The following is an 18,052-nucleotide window of genomic DNA, read 5'->3' as shown; positions in this document are numbered from 1 at the left end:
GCATGTGAAGCAATTCAACTGAGAATACTAACGACCTGTTTGTTTTATAGGTTAGACAATACTTGGTCATGTTTTATGAAGATTTAAGCCCAAGGCGAAGCCGAGGGCTTAAATCTTCATAAAACATGACCAAGTATTGTCTGACCAATTTAGAACATATTCACACTTTCGAGTGACCTTACATAATAGAATTTATGATTCAGCATAAATTCGGTTATTAGTGTAAGCAATGTGTGTCATTGACCGTGCTACTTTTTGTCTAATGTGGGTTATCACTTATCCGATTGATCACGCGCAGTATGACTGCGAATGCAATCTTTTCAATAGCTACATTCAACAATAGCAGACGTATATTTATTTTGAGGATTTTAAAAAAACAGGATTTTGATTGTTTAGGTTTTTACTACTTCTTTTTCAACTCGGGACTCAGGTTGTATATTTAATATTAGTTTCCCGTATTAATAACGGGATGTTTTATTTAAATATGAATGTTTAAAAGCAAATTAAATTTCAATTAATTGATTATTTTACATGTTTTTATATTTTGTCTTATCCGGAGGTAGCGATCGGCGTCTTGTATCAGATTCTTTATGTTAATTAAGTAGATATCTTTAGTTATTTTATTATTTTTATTTATTTCATTACCTTTGACTCCGATCTGCAAACAAATTCACTCCGGCGGTCACAGCTTATTTTTTTATGTTATTAATTTATTTATGTATCTACTGAATTTTTAATTGTTCTTCGTGTTTATATCGGAGTTTATATCATCACTTAATTACTTAATATTATGAAGCATCGTTAAAGATTGTATTTTGATATACCGATGGTAATCTGTGACAGCGTCTGTCTTTATTACGAGCTTTAATACATTCAGACTCCATTATATGAAGTTACTATTATCATGAAAGTTGTGATTTTTCAAATGTATAATATTCTGGTAATTAATATGTGTATGCTGGCGTAATTACCTCGTGTGATCTATTTTTAGTGGCTTATCATTTGGTACATTTAATCAGCCTCCTGGCACGTGTAACATAGATAAGGTTGTTTTTGTTTTCGTATGCTGACCGACATTTGCGTAAAGTAACCCAAATATTTGATTTACGACATTGAAAGGTTAATGTACTTGATTATAGGCGTCAATGAACTTTTTGAGGTCGCTTTGTAATAAAAACTTTATTTATAGTATTATAAAAGTAATGTGGTTTGTTTGTTCAATTATATTCTTATAGTTTTAGTTAAGATGAACACTAGAGGTCAAAAGAAGAAGCGTAAATCCACAACCAAAACATCATCATTAGAAGCTGCTACACAAGAAGACACACCGCCTCCAATGGTGACTACAGTGCAAGATACAGATGATAATATCCCTTCTACCTCAGGAGCAGTAATGCACCCAGTTGTCACAAATCGACAAGGTAATGACGGTAATTTAATGTTCATGCAAACACCGTCCTTCTCGCCAAGCCTTGACGATGATATTACCTTACATGTTAATCAGAATTTACGACAAAAAATTCATAAGGGCGAGTATGTCGATTTGGCTCTTTTATTGCATAACTCAGTTATTGATCATGACAAACAAAATGTCACTTTTGAGCAAGGACAACTAGTTATAAATCCAGTTTCGCCCCAAACAAAGATTACAAACATCGAAACTTGGTCCGATGCCTTTCTAATTTTTATGAGTATATATTGTTCTGTGCATCCTCATAAATTCCAAGAACTTGTAAAGTACATGTCTTCTGTCCGAAAAGGTGCTAAACGTCATGGGGGTATCGGTTGGAAATACTATGATGAACAGTACCGTTTGAAAAAAGCTCGAGAACCAAGTGGGTCGTGGGGTAAATTGGATTCGGAATACTGGATGTGGTATATGCAGTCCACATCGGTTCAACTCGAAGGCCAAGCCCCAAATCAAGCCTCAAATAGTCGTGCTTTATACACAAACCAAACAGCTACTACATCAAGATGTTACAGTTTTAATTTCGACGGTGTGTGTAACAAGCCTAATTGTATTTACAACCATTCTTGCTTGCGTTGTGGGATGCAAAGTTGTTATAAGCAAAACCAGTTTCAAGGCCAAGTGTCAAATCAAACTAGGACTGAACCTAGATTCAATGGTCCAAGATTTACTAGACCAAGGTCTAATTTTCGTTCCCCACGCTTTATGGGAGCTAGGCAGAACACCTATTAAAGTTGCTTGTTTAGAAAAATACTTAAGATATTACCCTGACTCAAAAACTTCTTTATTGTTATTGGATGGTTTCAGGAATGGTTTTAGTCTTCAATATTCCGGTCCTCGTACTCCTTTTATTTCAAGAAATCTCAAATCAGCTGAAATGCTTAAGATAGAAACGCAGTCGAAATTAAATAAAGAAATTACTTTAGGTAGAATGTGTGGTCCTTTTAAAAATAGGCCTATATCAACCTTGCGCACTTCACCAATTGGATTGGTTAATAAATCTGATGGGAGTTTTCGGCTTATAATGCACTTGTCTTTTCCAAGCGGTTGTAGTGTCAATGACTTTGTGGATCCCAATGAAACATCTGTTAAATACACATCATTTGACGAAGTAATTGACATGGTGTCATCTCTTGGCAAAGGGGCCAGACTTGGGGTCCAGGACATAAAGTCCGCTTTTCGTCTTTTGCCTATTTCTCCAGGTGATTTCGATTTACTTGGAATATATTTTGATGGTAATTTTTATGTGGACAAATCCCTCCCATTTGGTTGCTCTATTGCTTGCGCCTTGTTTGAAAAATTCTCTACATTCTTGCATTGGTTGGTTGTTTCATCTGCTGGTAAGCATTCAGTCAAGCATTATTTAGATGATTTCATATTCGGCGGTTCTGCAAATTCGGAAGACTGCTTGGTTCTAATGAACACATTTACTGAGCTTTGTAATGAGTTGGGCATGCCTATAGCTGAGGATAAGACAACACATCCTACAACAAGATTAACTTTTCTTGGCTTAGAAATAGACACAGTTGACATGGTCGTTCGTATTCCAGTGGCCAAGCTTATTAAATTACGTTCTCAACTTCATCCAATGACAATAAAACGAAAGATTAAATTTAAGGATCTTGAGTCGCTAGTTGGGTTATTAGCTTTTTGTTCACGTGCGGTTCCATCCTCTAGAGCGTTTTTGCGGAGATTTTATGATGTTATTGCATCATTTAAGGTCAAAAAACCATTTTTCTCAATTAGAATAACCTCTGAAATTCGAGAGGACGTCTTGGTGTGGTTAGAATTCTTAAAATCTTTCAATGGAGATTCTTATATTATTGGTCTAACTTGGACAGATAATGACATTTTGCAACTATATACTGACAGCGCAGGCAACGCTGAACTTGGTTGTGGATCTTACTTTAACGGGAAATGGGCACAGTTCAAATGGCCAGATTCATGGGTCGGATTACACATTTTACAAGACATAACATTTTTGGAACTCATTCCTATACTTTTAGCACTTTGTATATGGGCTCCTCTTTTGAAAAACAGTAAGATTTTGTTTCGAACAGACAACATCGCGTTGGTTGGTATACTAAACAAGAGAACATCGAAATCAAAACGGGTAATGTCAATAATTCGACCATTCGTGTTGCGTTCCATGAATTACAACATTCAGTTTAAGGCAAAACATATTGTAGGTGCCAAAAATAACATAGCTGACGCTCTCTCTCGTTTTCAGTTAGAAAAGTTCAAAAGGTTAGCACCATTGGCGGAGGATACACCAGAAATAATCCCTCAGGAGTTCATAGACCTGATCTCCAAGGTGAAATTGACCGACTAATTGTATCAGCAGTTGCACCGAATACGTCGAAGGTTTATCAACAAGCGTTACGGTCATTTAAAGAATTTAGGACCTTGTTCCAATTTGAAGATCTTTGGCCTATTCCATTACACCACATAACTAACTATATTGCCTATATGTCATTCACTGGAACTGCGGCCTCAACTGTTAAATCATATATCTCTGGGTTGAGTTTTTTCAGTAAGATTAACAACTATACAGATTGCTTTAATACTTTTGTTGTCAGAAAGCTCCTCGAGGGAATGAAGCGTTCTCAAAATCGACCAAAGGACGTAAGGTTACCCATAACACTTGATTTATTGTTAAAAATTAATAACGTTCTACCTGCTGTTTGTCATAACGATTTTGAAACTAAACTCTTCCAAGCTTCGTTTTCCTTGGCCTTTTCTGGTTTCCTACGTGTTGGCGAACTAACTGCTGATCATAAACACGCCTCAACCCAATCTCATGCAATTGAATATAACGACATTAAAATAAATCTATCTAGTATTGAAATCCGCTTACGTTCATCTAAGACTGACCAGTGCTGTACTGGAACTACAATTGTTATTGATGTTAGGCCAGGTGATGTTTGTGCCGTTTTCGCTTTACGTAATTACTTAAAAGTAAGACCAAATGTTGCTGGTCAATTGTTTTGTCATTTTGATGGAACTCCTGTCACTAGATACCAATTTTCCGGAGTCCTTAAAAAGTCACTGAATGTTTTGGGTTTAAGTCAAGGAAAGTATAGTTCTCATTCATTCAGGATAGGTGCTGCCACAAGCGCTGCCATGAACGGATTATCTGATTCTGAAATTCAGGCTATGGGTAGGTGGAAGTCTGATGCATTTCGTTCATATATTCGAATACAACAATGTCTATAACTGTTAGATTTATTTTTAATTTTGTTTAATGAACTTGCAATCACTTTAGTGGGACTAACCGCTATTTAAGAATTGCAGGTTCACCAATTACAATTTGGATTGTTGGTTCCTCCTTAGTGAAAAATGCATTTGTTCAAGCTAGAAGAAGACCAGGTGGCATTAATCTTGGCCTAGATCACATTGGTGTTCGGCTGTGGTGGTTAGGTAAAAGCGGAATGCGGCTTAAGGATCTACTAAATAGGATAAAGCTGATGCTTAGATACGAAGAACCCCCGAACTATCTAGTTATACACATTGGGGGAAATGACTTAGGAGAAATTAAGACAGGAGTGTTACGTAATAGACTAAAACATTATGTAAATAACATTAAAGAACTTTTACTAAATACAACATTGGTATGGTCACAAATTTTGCCAAGACTCACTTGGCGTTATTCCGCTAATATTGATGCAATGGATAGATCCAGGCAGCGAATAAACAGCTCTCTAGCAAGTTATACCATTCGCCACGGGGGACATTACATACGATACCCAGATATATCTCCTAATTCTACATTTATATGTCAAGATGGTGTGCATCTGACTGATATTGGTAATTACATTTTTATAAATACAATTCAAGGCGCTCTAGAGGCTTTCCTTGTCTACTCACCACACACTTTTTCCGAATGTAAATCATGAACTTTTAAGATATTCATTTGAATTCAGTTTTTATTAGATATGTATAGCTCTTTTATATCTTATATAATTATTGTATTTGGCCCACAGCTTTTACGCAGCTCTATCCGCTTGGAATGGCGGTTGACCCGTCAGTCATTTATGACTGCCTTGGTCAATTTGGCACATTTCGCTGCGTTTACTTTAGATATGCGTCATTTTGTCGCATATTTCAATTAGCATCCAAAACATTTGATATTGGGGGTCTCTGTATCCCAGGACCCACCACACAAAAAATAATGAATCTCTGTATCCCAGGATTCATTTTATTTTATTTTATTGGATGCTTCATTTATTGTAAATATTTAGTTATCTATCTAGTTAGTTATCTAGTTATCTTTTGTAGTCTGCCAATATGAAAGGTGACTACGTTCATTTAATTATCTATCTGTTTGCTATATATATATCTTAACTGTTTATCTAGTTATATGTGTTTATAATTTTGTAGTTTGTAATAAAGCTGTGGCCAAATACTGCCAAAACTGTGTTTCTGATATTTGCGCATCAATAATAATAGAATTTATGATTCAGCATAAATTCGGTTATTAGTGTAAGCAATGTGTGTCATTGACCGTGCTACTTTTTGTCTAATGTGGGTTATCACTTATCCGATTGATCACGCGCAGTATGACTGCGAATGCAATCTTTTCAATAGCTACATTCAACAATAGCAGACGTATATTTATTTTGAGGATTTTAAAAACCCACCCACCCACCGCTATATGTTTATAATATATTTGGACAATTTTTGCTGTGTGTTGATGTATTTTTTTCAGAATGTTCCTGTTACAATAAATGGTTCGGGACGTCTATTAAGCAGTCAACTGTATATGGAGCGTATCAGTTTGGTATCCAGTGTACTTATCTCAAGTCCGTATTTTGCTGGTTGAAGTTTACCATCTTAACTTTATGTGTGTGTTCTGTTTCAAGACTAAGTATTTTAGAGACATTTCGCTGCGTTTACTTTAGATATGCGTCATTTTGTCGCATATTTCAATTAGCATCCAAAACATTTGATATTGGGGGTCTCTGTATCCCAGGACCCACCACACAAAAAATAATGAATCTCTGTATCCCAGGATTCATTTTATTTTATTTTATTGGATGCTTCATTTATTGTAAATATTTAGTTATCTATCTAGTTAGTTATCTAGTTATCTTTTGTAGTCTGCCAATATGAAAGGTGACTACGTTCATTTAATTATCTATCTGTTTGCTATATATATATCTTAACTGTTTATCTAGTTATATGTGTTTATAATTTTGTAGTTTGTAATAAAGCTGTGGCCAAATACTGCCAAAACTGTGTTTCTGATATTTGCGCATCAATAATAATTAGCTTTCCCATTGTAATATTCAAACCTTAATAAGAGTTCACTTTTTATGATTAACCAAATGTAAAACATAGGTAATCATCATTTCAATGGATGGAATGAAATAGCACTGACATAGTTTGTGATGATAAATGGATAAATTGTTTTTCTTCTGCTTCAGGTAAAATTTAATACTTATATATCTTGAGATTTTTTTATTTTAAAAAGCAACACAATGTTATATAAATCCCCTTTTTGATTTTTTTTTATAAATATAAAACTCTGTATAAGCATTTAAATCCAGACCATTCAGTGTTAAATGCTTACTTTTTTATTGATAACTTTATATGTATTAATGTGTCTCCGAAAAAGAATCCTTTGCTTTCTATATCAGCAGTCTTGAATTGTTTTCTTGAAAGAAAAAAAAAATCCCTCAAATGCCCGGTATATAATAAATAAATATTATTTTACCTACATCCTTACCCCCATATTGTTTTTGTTTATTCTATATATGTGTACCATAAGAAAATTTATAAAAATTTGTAAAATTCAAAATGTTTTGTTTTAATCTTTGCTCTTTCATCTTTAATCAGTAGGCTCTTTTCCCAAGGAAAATGCCTCAGGGGATTGTACACTTCATTAGTGCAGTTATTAAGAGTTCACTTTCATAATTAACTGACAATGAAAAGTCATTCATGTATAGCATTTCATAGTGCATGGAAAACCATGTACTATGAAAATTAGAGGGAAAAAAACTGACTTTTCATTGGACGAGAAGGGGTGAGTATGTTCTAATCAGATCTTGACACATGGTCACCTCAAACATGTGAACACTATATAATTTTACACCTAAGTGATTTTCAGTATATATTAGAATGAATATGCACTCAATTATTCACCCTTCAGGAGGAATGGAAATTAGTGCACGACAACATCCATTTAAGTTTTTTATTTTTTTTTTAAATATATAATGAATTTATATTTTATTTATCTAGAGCATGCTATGCCTTAAAAAATTTCCAGAATTAATATTCTAATGTCTCATCTCATAATTCATTGGAAGAATCTTTCCAAACGATATTCCCGCCAAGTTAGTTTACATTTGACATTTGTCATGTAGATTCCTGAGATATAAACAATACAGCAAACCATGCAAGGATATGTTATGAACATTATACAGTCATTACAGAATACCGTGTATTATAATTAGACCTATAATTTGACTTTGTATTGTTGTTTAAGTTTAGTCTGACATTTAATTTGTTTTTTTAATCATGTGAAGTATATAATGAAAGATCCTAATGATATTCAAGTATACACTCATCGACGTAAATGTTTATATTTAAAATTTTATCAATATGCTAGATAATATTATCGGATTCTAAATATTTAACTACGTCAACACTGTAACAGTTCTGAAAGAGATTAGACTCGGTAGACTGTAAAAATGTATCAAAGAATGACAAATTTGTTCTCAGTTCGGTTTCTTTACCTTTTATTTAAGAAGATACAATAATTATGTGCGTTAGATTTAATATATATATTCTCATTTCAATTCCCCTTTGTGGTACAACGAGTACTGGTATACAAAATAGATATTTAGCTACCCAATTGCCATTTTTAAACATGCAGAGAAGATAAGAGAAATGTCAATCTTGTTGCTTGGGTAGTCACCGTTATTGATAGCATCTCGTATATTTCATATTGCATATAATAGTAACCAAAAGTGTTAAGCAAATTCTAAGAACTACTGCGCACCTGTCAATTTTGAATCCAGGTATTTAGATATAAGAAGATGTGATATGAGTGCCAATGAGACAAATCTCCATCCAAGTCACAATTTATAAAAAGTAAACCATTATAGGTCAAAGCACGGTCTCCAATATGGTGCCTTGGCTCACACCGAACGGTAAGATATACAGGTGTATGATTTAACAACAACGAGGTGAACATTCATTCTTTAACTAATACTATTTGGTCTAACTTGGCGTATTTTTAATTTAATTCAATTTAACATTTTATTTAAGTTCCATTTCTCAATAATATATATGTATAATGTCATTGAGTCCGATGTCAGAATAGTTTACAAAAGAAACTAAGCAACATGACAATTATAAATAAATTAACAAAGGACTACTAGAAATTACTGACATGCCATCTCCAGACCTCAATTAAACTGATTGAACACCACGCACAATCCCTCCCGTTAAAGGTTTAGTATCATACCGTCATAAAATATACGCGAAGAGTATAACCCGTTTCTTGCCAACAAATGGTTTTAGAATAAATGTGTTTGTCTCCGATGCAAAGACCTTAATTATGAATCAATACTAATTCCAAAAAATGACAACTTCAATGACGTGACAACAGTATCGTAAGTATATCCCTTCTGAATAAGTTGTTTAAAGGTTTTGTTGGCTTTTGAAGTGAATGACGACATTTTTGTGCTTTGTATAGAACATGACCATTAAAGATTGGATGTGAATTACATGAACGTATAACATGTCTACATGTCAATCTATTTTTACGAATTCTGTCCTTGTACCGATGATAAAGTCTAGTAAATGTTATGAACAGTTTGTGAAATACATCATTTTATAAAAAGCATTCCTAGTCAAGTTACGATATTTCGATCTTGCTTGGAAGTTTACTACAGGGATGCGAGTGAGGTATGTATCAAACACTTTGACAATGACATGGTAGCATGGCTCCAATGTTTTATATATAAAAATATAGTCAATAACAACTGGTTACTTCTCTGATAGTTTAAACATATTTTATTTGCTTAAATGTGCAAAAGGGATGAGACACAAGTTTCAAGAAACTGTATTTGCAAGATGAAAAATCTGCCTAGGTAATAAAAAATTTCTAAAATAAATTCCTTTCTGTTACTATCTACTATACTAGAATTGCACAATGTTCTCTGCTGTTATCAAAAGCAAAACACCTATTTTTCATTCAATATACTGGAGAGAACAACAAAATTATTTTTCTCCAAATTCTGATCTTTGGGCCGGGGAGTTCAGTTTTTTTAAACTGGCTGCTATTCACCTAAACAAATGGAGTCATACATTCAGGAAATGATGCTCTCCACATTACGTTACATGAAATAAATTTTTGGTCTTTCAAACGTGTCCAAAGTTGGAAAAACCCAGCGGTAACAGGAGGGAAACTATCCCTGGGGACAACATTCAAAAGACCCTTAAAAATGCAAAATGTTCTTACATGCTTTAGTTATAACAAAATCAGACCAGTAATGGAGAAGTTTTTTTTATATAATCTATCAGATTTGTGAAAATCGGAAGGCTGTTTACTTAATTTAGATATTCTTTGAATGATTTAATTTTCAGAAAATAACAGGGGACAACATGATTTATTTTTTTTTTGGGGGGGGGGGGGGGGTTGACCATTTAAATTATTATATTTCATTAGACGAAATATTAAAAAGAAGGTTTAATTGGTTGCAGTTGGTGCATTATATACTCGAGATATCACTGAAACTTAAAAAAATCCAAAAAGATGCCTGAATAAAAAAATAATTGCTGGTGAAAGGCGGGACATGGAAATTATACTTTTTCAGATATTGTCTCATGTAATGCTGAATACCTCGTCAGTCTAACTTATTAAATTACACATATTAAGTTAGAGATACGACTTTGTATTTATTGAAACTCCAAACCGCCATTTATACAGCTAGTAAGGCTACCCACCCACCCCCTTTTTGCTATCGTTACCTATACAAACAAGACCACGGCGGCAGTTGAGCTGAATATTAATCGATTAGTGAGACAAAAGTATATATTGACCTTCCACATAGCAGTCACAGTATCTGATATACCAGGCAACAGACAATAAAGAAACGCTACCAACCCTCGACCCGCTTCAATATATACCAGGATTGAAATTATTTATTTGCGTCCGACGCGCAATTTGTCTACAAAAGATTCAAGAGTGACACTCGAAACATGCAAGTTTTTTTTTTTATAAAAGGCCTTTTTGATGACAAGAGATATACGGTTATTTAACTTATAATGTGTGCAATGTTTGGGATTTAGTTTGAGTGGGCTTGACTGTGAAAGTCCTTAAGGTAAATAACAAAAAGAAAGCACTTACCACTTTGAAAAGTCCACGTCATCATCAGAACCGCCTACAACATTGTATTAAGACATAGAAAAGTCTTAGCAAAAATATGGAAGGCACATGGATACTAGTATGTTAAGTGGTTTTGGCACAAGAAAGTAAGCTCGACTCATACATACATATCGTGATTAAAATCCCATTAACAATTTTTTGTTTTTACTGTAACATACACTTTACTTAAGAGATGAAATTAATGCTTGAAATATGTCCCCCCTGCTTATGCTGGTACATAGGGAAAACATTTTAAAATCTTAAATCTATTACAGATACCAAGTCATATAAATAATGATATCGATAAAGCCCCCCTCATCTTTTAAAAAAACCCAGAGGTTTTATAAGAGTTGCAGTTAAAGTCAATCGAACTTCAACACTGCAAACCAATCACAGAATGAGTGATTTTCAAACTTTGCTGACATAGGAGTTTCCTTCAGGTGCAGCGGAAGTATAACCGGCTATCATTGTCCATTCGTTCGCTTAAATTATAACTTTAGATTTTGATGTCAAAACCGTTGATTCAGTTTCCTAATTGATAATTTGATTTCTGTTAGTCTTAATTGCCCTACTTCAATGACTTTATGTCATGATCAAGATACTCTTCTTTTTTCCACTTTTAAGTAATGCACCATAACGTGGGATTTCATCATTTACTACATACGTTAAGACTTTGTTTTCTACGTTTTTTAAGTTATTACAACTGGTAAATATTTTGGGGCTGATCATCAATATCTTTTAACTTCTCTAAAACTGAGCAAATGGTATTGATATAGCTATTTTAGAATATTTATAAAATTTCATGAAGTTCAGTATATCTTTTAAAAAAAACGCATATAATGTACTTCAAATAGTACTTTTAAGGTGTTGCAGTTGAATTTTCTATTCCGAGAAACACATTGTCTATACTATGTACCTGTCTCCCCGGATCTTCTAAAGTAAAAGCTGTCCACTTTAAGTAGTAGCTCCTGGTAACCTGGTTTATTGTCAATAACTGTGTAGCTAATCTAAATGCAACAAACATAGACTGATTAAAAGTTGGGTTTTCTTTATGTCCAGCTGCAAATATTTCATGTCTGGTCAGGAAGGGAACATACATGTAGTTACAATAAATACTATACAAAGTAGGTCATAAAAAAGAGGGAGACCGTGATAAAGGTCGAGAAATTTTGACTGTTTGAGGAAAATGAGGGTATCATAATTTTGACCCGCCACGACATTTCCAAGCTTTTAATGAGAACGTCATTGTTAGTAAAAACGCTGTAACTTATTATAAACATGATATATATATCGAGATTCAATTAAATAAGTACTTGTGAAGAAGAGATACTTCAAGTTGGCTTCTTTTTTGCAGCCACGGAACTATACATCTTATATAAATTCGGAAGAAGTTTTACGTTATCGTTTGATATGGAAAATATTTGAATCTGTATTTTAAATCGATACAAAAGAATCATAAACGGAGGCTAAAATATATAAACAATAAATGGACCGTAGATATGAGAACAACTACTTATAAACTGTAACGCATCTCATACTATTATTTTAGTGACTCGGGTTCGTGTTGCTTAGTCTTTAGTTTTCTAAGTTGTGTCGTGTGTACAATTATTTGTCTGTTTCTCTTTTTCTTTGTTAGGCATGGTGTTGTCTGTTTATTTTCGATCTATGAGTTTGACTGTCTCTCTGATATCTTTCGCCCCTTTTTTATAGAGATATGCATTAGAAAGTTAAAATATAATGAAAAAAAAAAGGATTATAAAGGGTTACTTGGTAAATTGTTATTTTAAATTCGTTCCAGCAAATTTAAGTTACTTTTTCTAAAAAAGAGTCAAGAACTGTTTGTATGGAAGTAAATTAAATTCGTTTGCAATTTTTCGAAGATTACTAAGCGCCATTAAAATACAACGGTTTTGTATTTTATAAATTAGTGCCTTCGACAATAAAAAGACGTCATCGAATAGTTTAATCATCCTACCGGTATTGAAAAAAACCTCGTTCCATTTGAAGTACAACAAATAAGCCATGATACTATGCCAGTATGTTTCAGTGTGTCCAAGATAAATATGAAAACGGCAAATTTTAAAAAGGTATCCTCATAAGCCTAGACGTGACAAGTTTACTGCGTTTATCTCACATTTACGTACTACCTCCATAAGCCTTGAAATACGTGGTGAGTTACAATTATTGGATAGGGACCGATGTAACGCAAAAGGCCACCTACGGACATTTCAACGAGTTGTTGCAAGAGTTCCTTACGTACAGACCTGTGTTATTATCTCTACAATCGAATTTAACGTCCCAATTCTTACTGGACTTGGCTTTACACATCCCGCAAAACCAAACAGACGCCCCACTTTAGACAGGGTGTGACTGTTGTTCGGAATTAGACCAAAAGTAACCATATCATAGTTTCTATTCCAGGTTGTCCTGGTTATCAAAAACAGAAAATGACATGCATGCACACAGTGTGGATATAAACAATATGTTAAGAATCAATGGATAACTTAATAAAATAATACTTACTTTAGCTTCCAATTTAAATTTTCCAACATTTTGAAAGTCTACGTCGGTGTTTAACTTATATAAATATTCAACATTTTCTTGAAATTTTATAAATTGTGTAATACCTAATTCTAGAAATGTCAGAACAAATACAATACGCGATGAAAAGAGATTCATACTTGATCTTCAGACATTTCGACCACATTTAAACATTGAATTGGCACTGCAATATCAATACGTATATTTAATAATGATTTTAAACGTTTTGTTAAAGGTTTACGTGTATATCACGTCTCCTTAACGCATATCAAATTGCAATGATCCTGAAAGGACCATAATAGAATTTATCGAAAGAATGCATATTAAGTGTTGAACTACCAACACTATAATATAGTAGATTAATTTGATCTATACATTTCAAAGGAAACTTCAAAATGACCAGGGAATACATATGCACAAAGGAGTAAGGTGAGTTTTATTGAATAATAAGAATTTCGTTAAAGGTGAAATATAGTTTTGATGATCGAAAACCAATTTCCCTAATTTTCAAGTATAATACACAAAACAATATTATGTAGGTGGGCGATGTAAGTATGCATCAATTCGCCCAATGGCATCCTGTCCGTCCTTAAACATAAATATTTCAGAAACTGCATATTTCATTTTATGATATTTTGAGGGTCGGTTGAAAACAAAACATTCAGGGTATATATCTCCCAATTGATACGATATTCCCATGCTTGTATTTCCTATCATGATTTTCTTGATAGAGGGTTGCTGCTCACAAGGAAGCTATTAAAACAAGAGTTCCAAATGCTGAAGTTGAAATCATCCCTTCGTAAATTTTACGGACGCCATCACGAGTTGGTTGACCGTTATGGAATGACAGTTTTACAGATGATATCGGATATGTTCCTTACGTCGTAACTATAATCCACTCCCCTTTTATGAATTTGACCTCCCGAACTATACTATTAACCGGATTTCTTATATTATGAGCAACACGACGGGTGCCGCATGTGGAGCAGGATTTGCTTACCCTTCCGGAGCAACTGAGATAACCCCTAATTTTTTGATAGGGTTTGTGTTGCTTATTCTTTAGTTTTCTATGCTGTGTCATGTGTACAATTGTTTGTCTGTTTGTCTTTTTCATTTTTAGCCTTGGCGTTCTCAGTTTATTTTCGATTTATGAGTATGACTGTTCCTCTGGTATCTTTCGCCCCTCTTTTAAATATTTTAAAACTTCCACAACTCGATTTCATGATAACCTTAAATTGATTTGCGCAAGTATTGAAATACTGGTATATAGTTATGAAGCTTCATTAGTATTCAGGATGTCCTGAAATAACCAATGTCCTTCTGAAATTATAATGTTGATCCATTATGTGTGGAGATCATGAAGTATTTATATTAAGGATAGTATAATACCATATACCATGTATACAGATAAGTCTGTCTAATATCTGAACTTACATCTAGAAATTGACAATGAGGGTCGGTTAAAAACAAAACTTTACGACGAAAGAGATGATTCAACTTCCCAATAAGAATAACTTTCAGTTTCTATGTCACAAAATTCCGGCAGCTCTTGCATTTCTTATTTTCATTTTGTTAACATAGGGTTGCTGCTCACAAGGTAGATGAAAACTTACCTTCGTAAATTTTACCGACGCCAACACGAGTTGATCGCCGACTGTTAATGAATATCTGATTCACAGATGTTGACGGATATATTCTAATTGTCGTAACTGCATGTTCATTCCCGTCCCCTTTTCCGTGAATGTAGCCTTACAAATTAGGCTTAACACCGGGTTTGTACCTATAGGAGTAAAATGACGGGTGCCACATGTGGAGCGGGATCTGCTTACCCTCCCAAGGCATCTGAGATCACCCCATTTTCTTGTTGGGGTTCGTGTAGCACAGTGTTTAGATTTTATGTTGTGTTTTGTGTACTGTTGTTTTCTGTTTGTCTTTTTCTTATCTTAACATGGCGTTGTCAGGTTCTTTTGCGACTTATGAGTTTGAAAATCCCTTTGGCATCTTTTACCTCTCCTTTAAAAGCTATTCCACTGATATTTGGAAACTAGTCAGGACTGGAGTCGTGCGGAATTAAGAAGTCAACATACGATCTCTACGTTGGAGAAATATTTAGTAATACATCAAGATCTTCATTAAGTCTAGCAAACCTAAGAGATATGATACATTACGTACACACAGACCAGAATACATGTCATCATAGTTATTGAACCACCATTTTGAACAATAGGGGAATCAAGATGGAAGATTAAATAGGCTGACAATCGCGATTTATAACACTTGATCTGTTGAGATGTAAGACAAAGACTATCCTTTTGGAAATGTTAAATAATGTTAACTTATCACATATGACAAATCTTGTGCCATCGTGTGTCCCTATATTACAATCTTTCAAATCTGTTTATTTTATAGTGCAGTTAAAACAAATCCAACAACCTAATAATCAATATATCACACACTATATGTAAATTCGCGCTTTAAAGGGATTCCATTTTAGAACAGTATACTAAATTTTGATAGACTTAGTCAAACGCGCTTCTGTTTACGTAAACAGTGTCAGGAAAGGGAGAAGAAAAAGACAGTATACACAAACGGCAAACATTTTCTATTATAATACCATAGAATTATACACGATACATGCAAGTAATTTCTTCATTGAACATTTGCTTCTGAAAATATGTTTCAGTTTCTATGTCACAAAATTCCAGCAGCTCTTGCATTTCTTATTTTTATTTCGCTAACATAGGGTTGCTGCTCACAAGGTAGCTGAAAACTTCCCTTCGTAAATTTTACCGACGCCAACACGAGTTGATCACAGACTGTTAACGAATATCTGATTCACAGATGTTGACGAGTATGTTCTAATTGTCGTAACTGCATGTTCATTCCCGTCCCCTTTTCCGCGAATGTAGCCTTACACATTAGGCTTACCACATAGTTTGTACCTATAAGAGTAAAATGACGGGTGCCACATGTGGAGCGGGATCTGCTTACCCTCCCAAGGCATCTGAGATCACCCCATTTTCTTGTTGGGGTTCGTGTTGCACAGTGTTTAGATTTTATGTTGTGTTTTGTGTACTGTTGTTTGTCTGTTTGTCTTTTTCTTATCTTAACATGGCGTTGTCAGTTTTTTTTTTGCGACTTATGAGTTTGAAAATCCCTTTGGCATCTTTTACCTTTCTTTTAAAAGCTATTCTTCTGATATTTGGAAGCTAAAATTGAGAATGGAAATGGGGAATGTGCCAAAGAGACAACAACCCGACAATAGAGCAGACAACAGCAGAAGGTCACCAACAGGTCTTCAATGCAACGAGAAATTCCCGCACCCGGAGGAGACCTTCAGCTGGCCCCTAAACAAATATATACTAGTTCAGTGATAATGAACGCCATACTAAACTCCAAATTGTACACAAGAAATTAAAAGTTAAAATAATACAAGACTGACAAAGGCCAGAGGCTCCTGACTTGGGACAGGCGCAAAAATGCGGCGGGGTTAACCATGGTTGTGAGATCTCAACCCTCCCCTATACCTCTAGCCAATGCAGAAAAGTAAACGCATAACAATACGCACATTAAAATTCAGTTCAAGAGAAGTCCGAGTTTGATGTCAGAAGATGTAACCAAAGAAAATAAAAAAAATGACAATTATACATAAATAACATCAGACTACTAGCAGTTAACTGACATGCCAGCTCCAGACTTCAATTAAACTGATTGAAAAATTATGTCTTCATCATATGAATATTAGGCACAATCCTTCACGTGAGGGGTTTAGTATCATACCATCATAACATATATGAGAAGAACATAACCCGTGTCATGCCAACAACTGGTTAATTAATTATAAATGTGTTTAGTTCCGATGCAAAGACCCTATAAGTAAATCAATGTTAACGCCAAAATATGCAATCTTTAATGACCTGACAACAGTATCGTAACTATATCCCTTCTTAATAAGTCTATTTAAAGGTTTTGTTAGCTTCTGAGGTGAATACTGACATTTTTGTGCTTTATAAAGAATATTTCCATAAAATATTGGATGTGAAATACCTGAACGTATAAGAAGTCTGCATGTTGATCTATATTTCCGAATGATGTCCTTATACCGATGATAACATTTAGTAAATGTTTTGACTAGTTTGTGATATCGAAAACCCTGGTGTAATAATTTTTCAGTAATACATAAATTTCTAGTCAGGACTGGAGTCGTGCGGAATTAAGAAGTCAACATACGATCTCTACGTTGGAGAAATATTTAGTAATACATCAAGATCTTCATTAAGTCTAGCAAACCTAAGAGATATGATATATTACGTACAAACAGACCAGAATACATGTCATCATAGTTATTGAACTACCATTTTGAACAATAGGGGAATCAAGATGGAAGATTAAATAGGCTGACAATCGCGATTTATAACACTTGATCTGTTGAGATGTAAGACAAAGACTATCCTTTTGGAAATGTTAAATAATGTTAACTTATCACATATGACAAATCTTGTGCCATCGTGTGTCCGTATTTTACAATCTTTCAAATCTGTCTATTTTCTAGTGCAGTTAAAACGAATCCAACAACTAAATAATCAATATATCACACAATATAAATGTAAATTCGCGCTTTAAAGGGATTCCATTTTAGGACAGTATACTAAATTTTGATAGACTTA

The 18,052-nt window shown here is 34.1% G+C and overlaps 2 protein-coding genes across 3 annotated transcripts in view; one reads left to right on the top strand and one right to left on the bottom strand.

The window, feature by feature from the left end:
- Positions 1–13,586, bottom strand: part of LOC139500295 (uncharacterized) — a 107,912-nt gene extending 94,326 nt beyond the window's left edge. The window contains exons 1-3 of the mRNA XM_071289038.1: positions 13,368–13,586; positions 11,761–11,851; positions 10,827–10,860 (exon numbers count right to left, since the gene is read on the bottom strand). Of these exons, the coding sequence (XP_071145139.1) occupies positions 10,827–10,860; positions 11,761–11,851; positions 13,368–13,523 (281 nt within the window). The 5' untranslated portion in view covers positions 13,524–13,586. The remainder of the gene's footprint in view (positions 1–10,826; positions 10,861–11,760; positions 11,852–13,367) is intronic.
- Positions 187–5,882, top strand: LOC139501499 (integrase/recombinase xerD homolog). 2 transcript variants are annotated; one of them, XM_071290601.1, is made up of 3 exons: positions 187–396; positions 1,236–1,421; positions 3,699–5,882. In XM_071290601.1, exons 1-3 carry the CDS (start codon positions 300–302, stop codon positions 4,682–4,684), a joined length of 1,269 nt encoding a protein of 422 aa, XP_071146702.1. In that variant the 5' UTR covers positions 187–299; the 3' UTR covers positions 4,685–5,882. The 2 variants fall into 2 exon arrangements, with proteins under 2 accessions (XP_071146702.1, XP_071146703.1); XM_071290602.1 differs by having other exon boundaries at positions 317–430.
- Positions 13,587–18,052: the final 4,466 nt, after the last annotated feature.

Source organism: Mytilus edulis, chromosome 13 (genome assembly GCF_963676685.1).
Source record: "Mytilus edulis chromosome 13, xbMytEdul2.2, whole genome shotgun sequence".
Classification (NCBI taxonomy): Eukaryota; Metazoa; Mollusca; class Bivalvia; order Mytilida; family Mytilidae; genus Mytilus; species Mytilus edulis.
Note: the sequence above shows the minus strand (reverse complement) of the source record. Positions and strands in the feature narration are given on the sequence as shown.

What these genes read in the sequence shown, in the direction of transcription:
- LOC139501499 (XM_071290601.1), top strand. Translation starts at nt 300, where the DNA reads ATGACTGCGAATGCAATCTTTTCAATAGCTACATTCAACAATAGCAGA. An exon ending in ACAGGATTTTGATTGTTTAG is followed by an intron (nt 397 to 1,235) that starts GTTTTTACTACT and finishes ATATTCTTATAG; the next exon opens with TTTTAGTTAAGATGAACACT. An exon ending in AGTTGTCACAAATCGACAAG is followed by an intron (nt 1,422 to 3,698) that starts GTAATGACGGTA and finishes TCTCGTTTTCAG; the next exon opens with TTAGAAAAGTTCAAAAGGTT.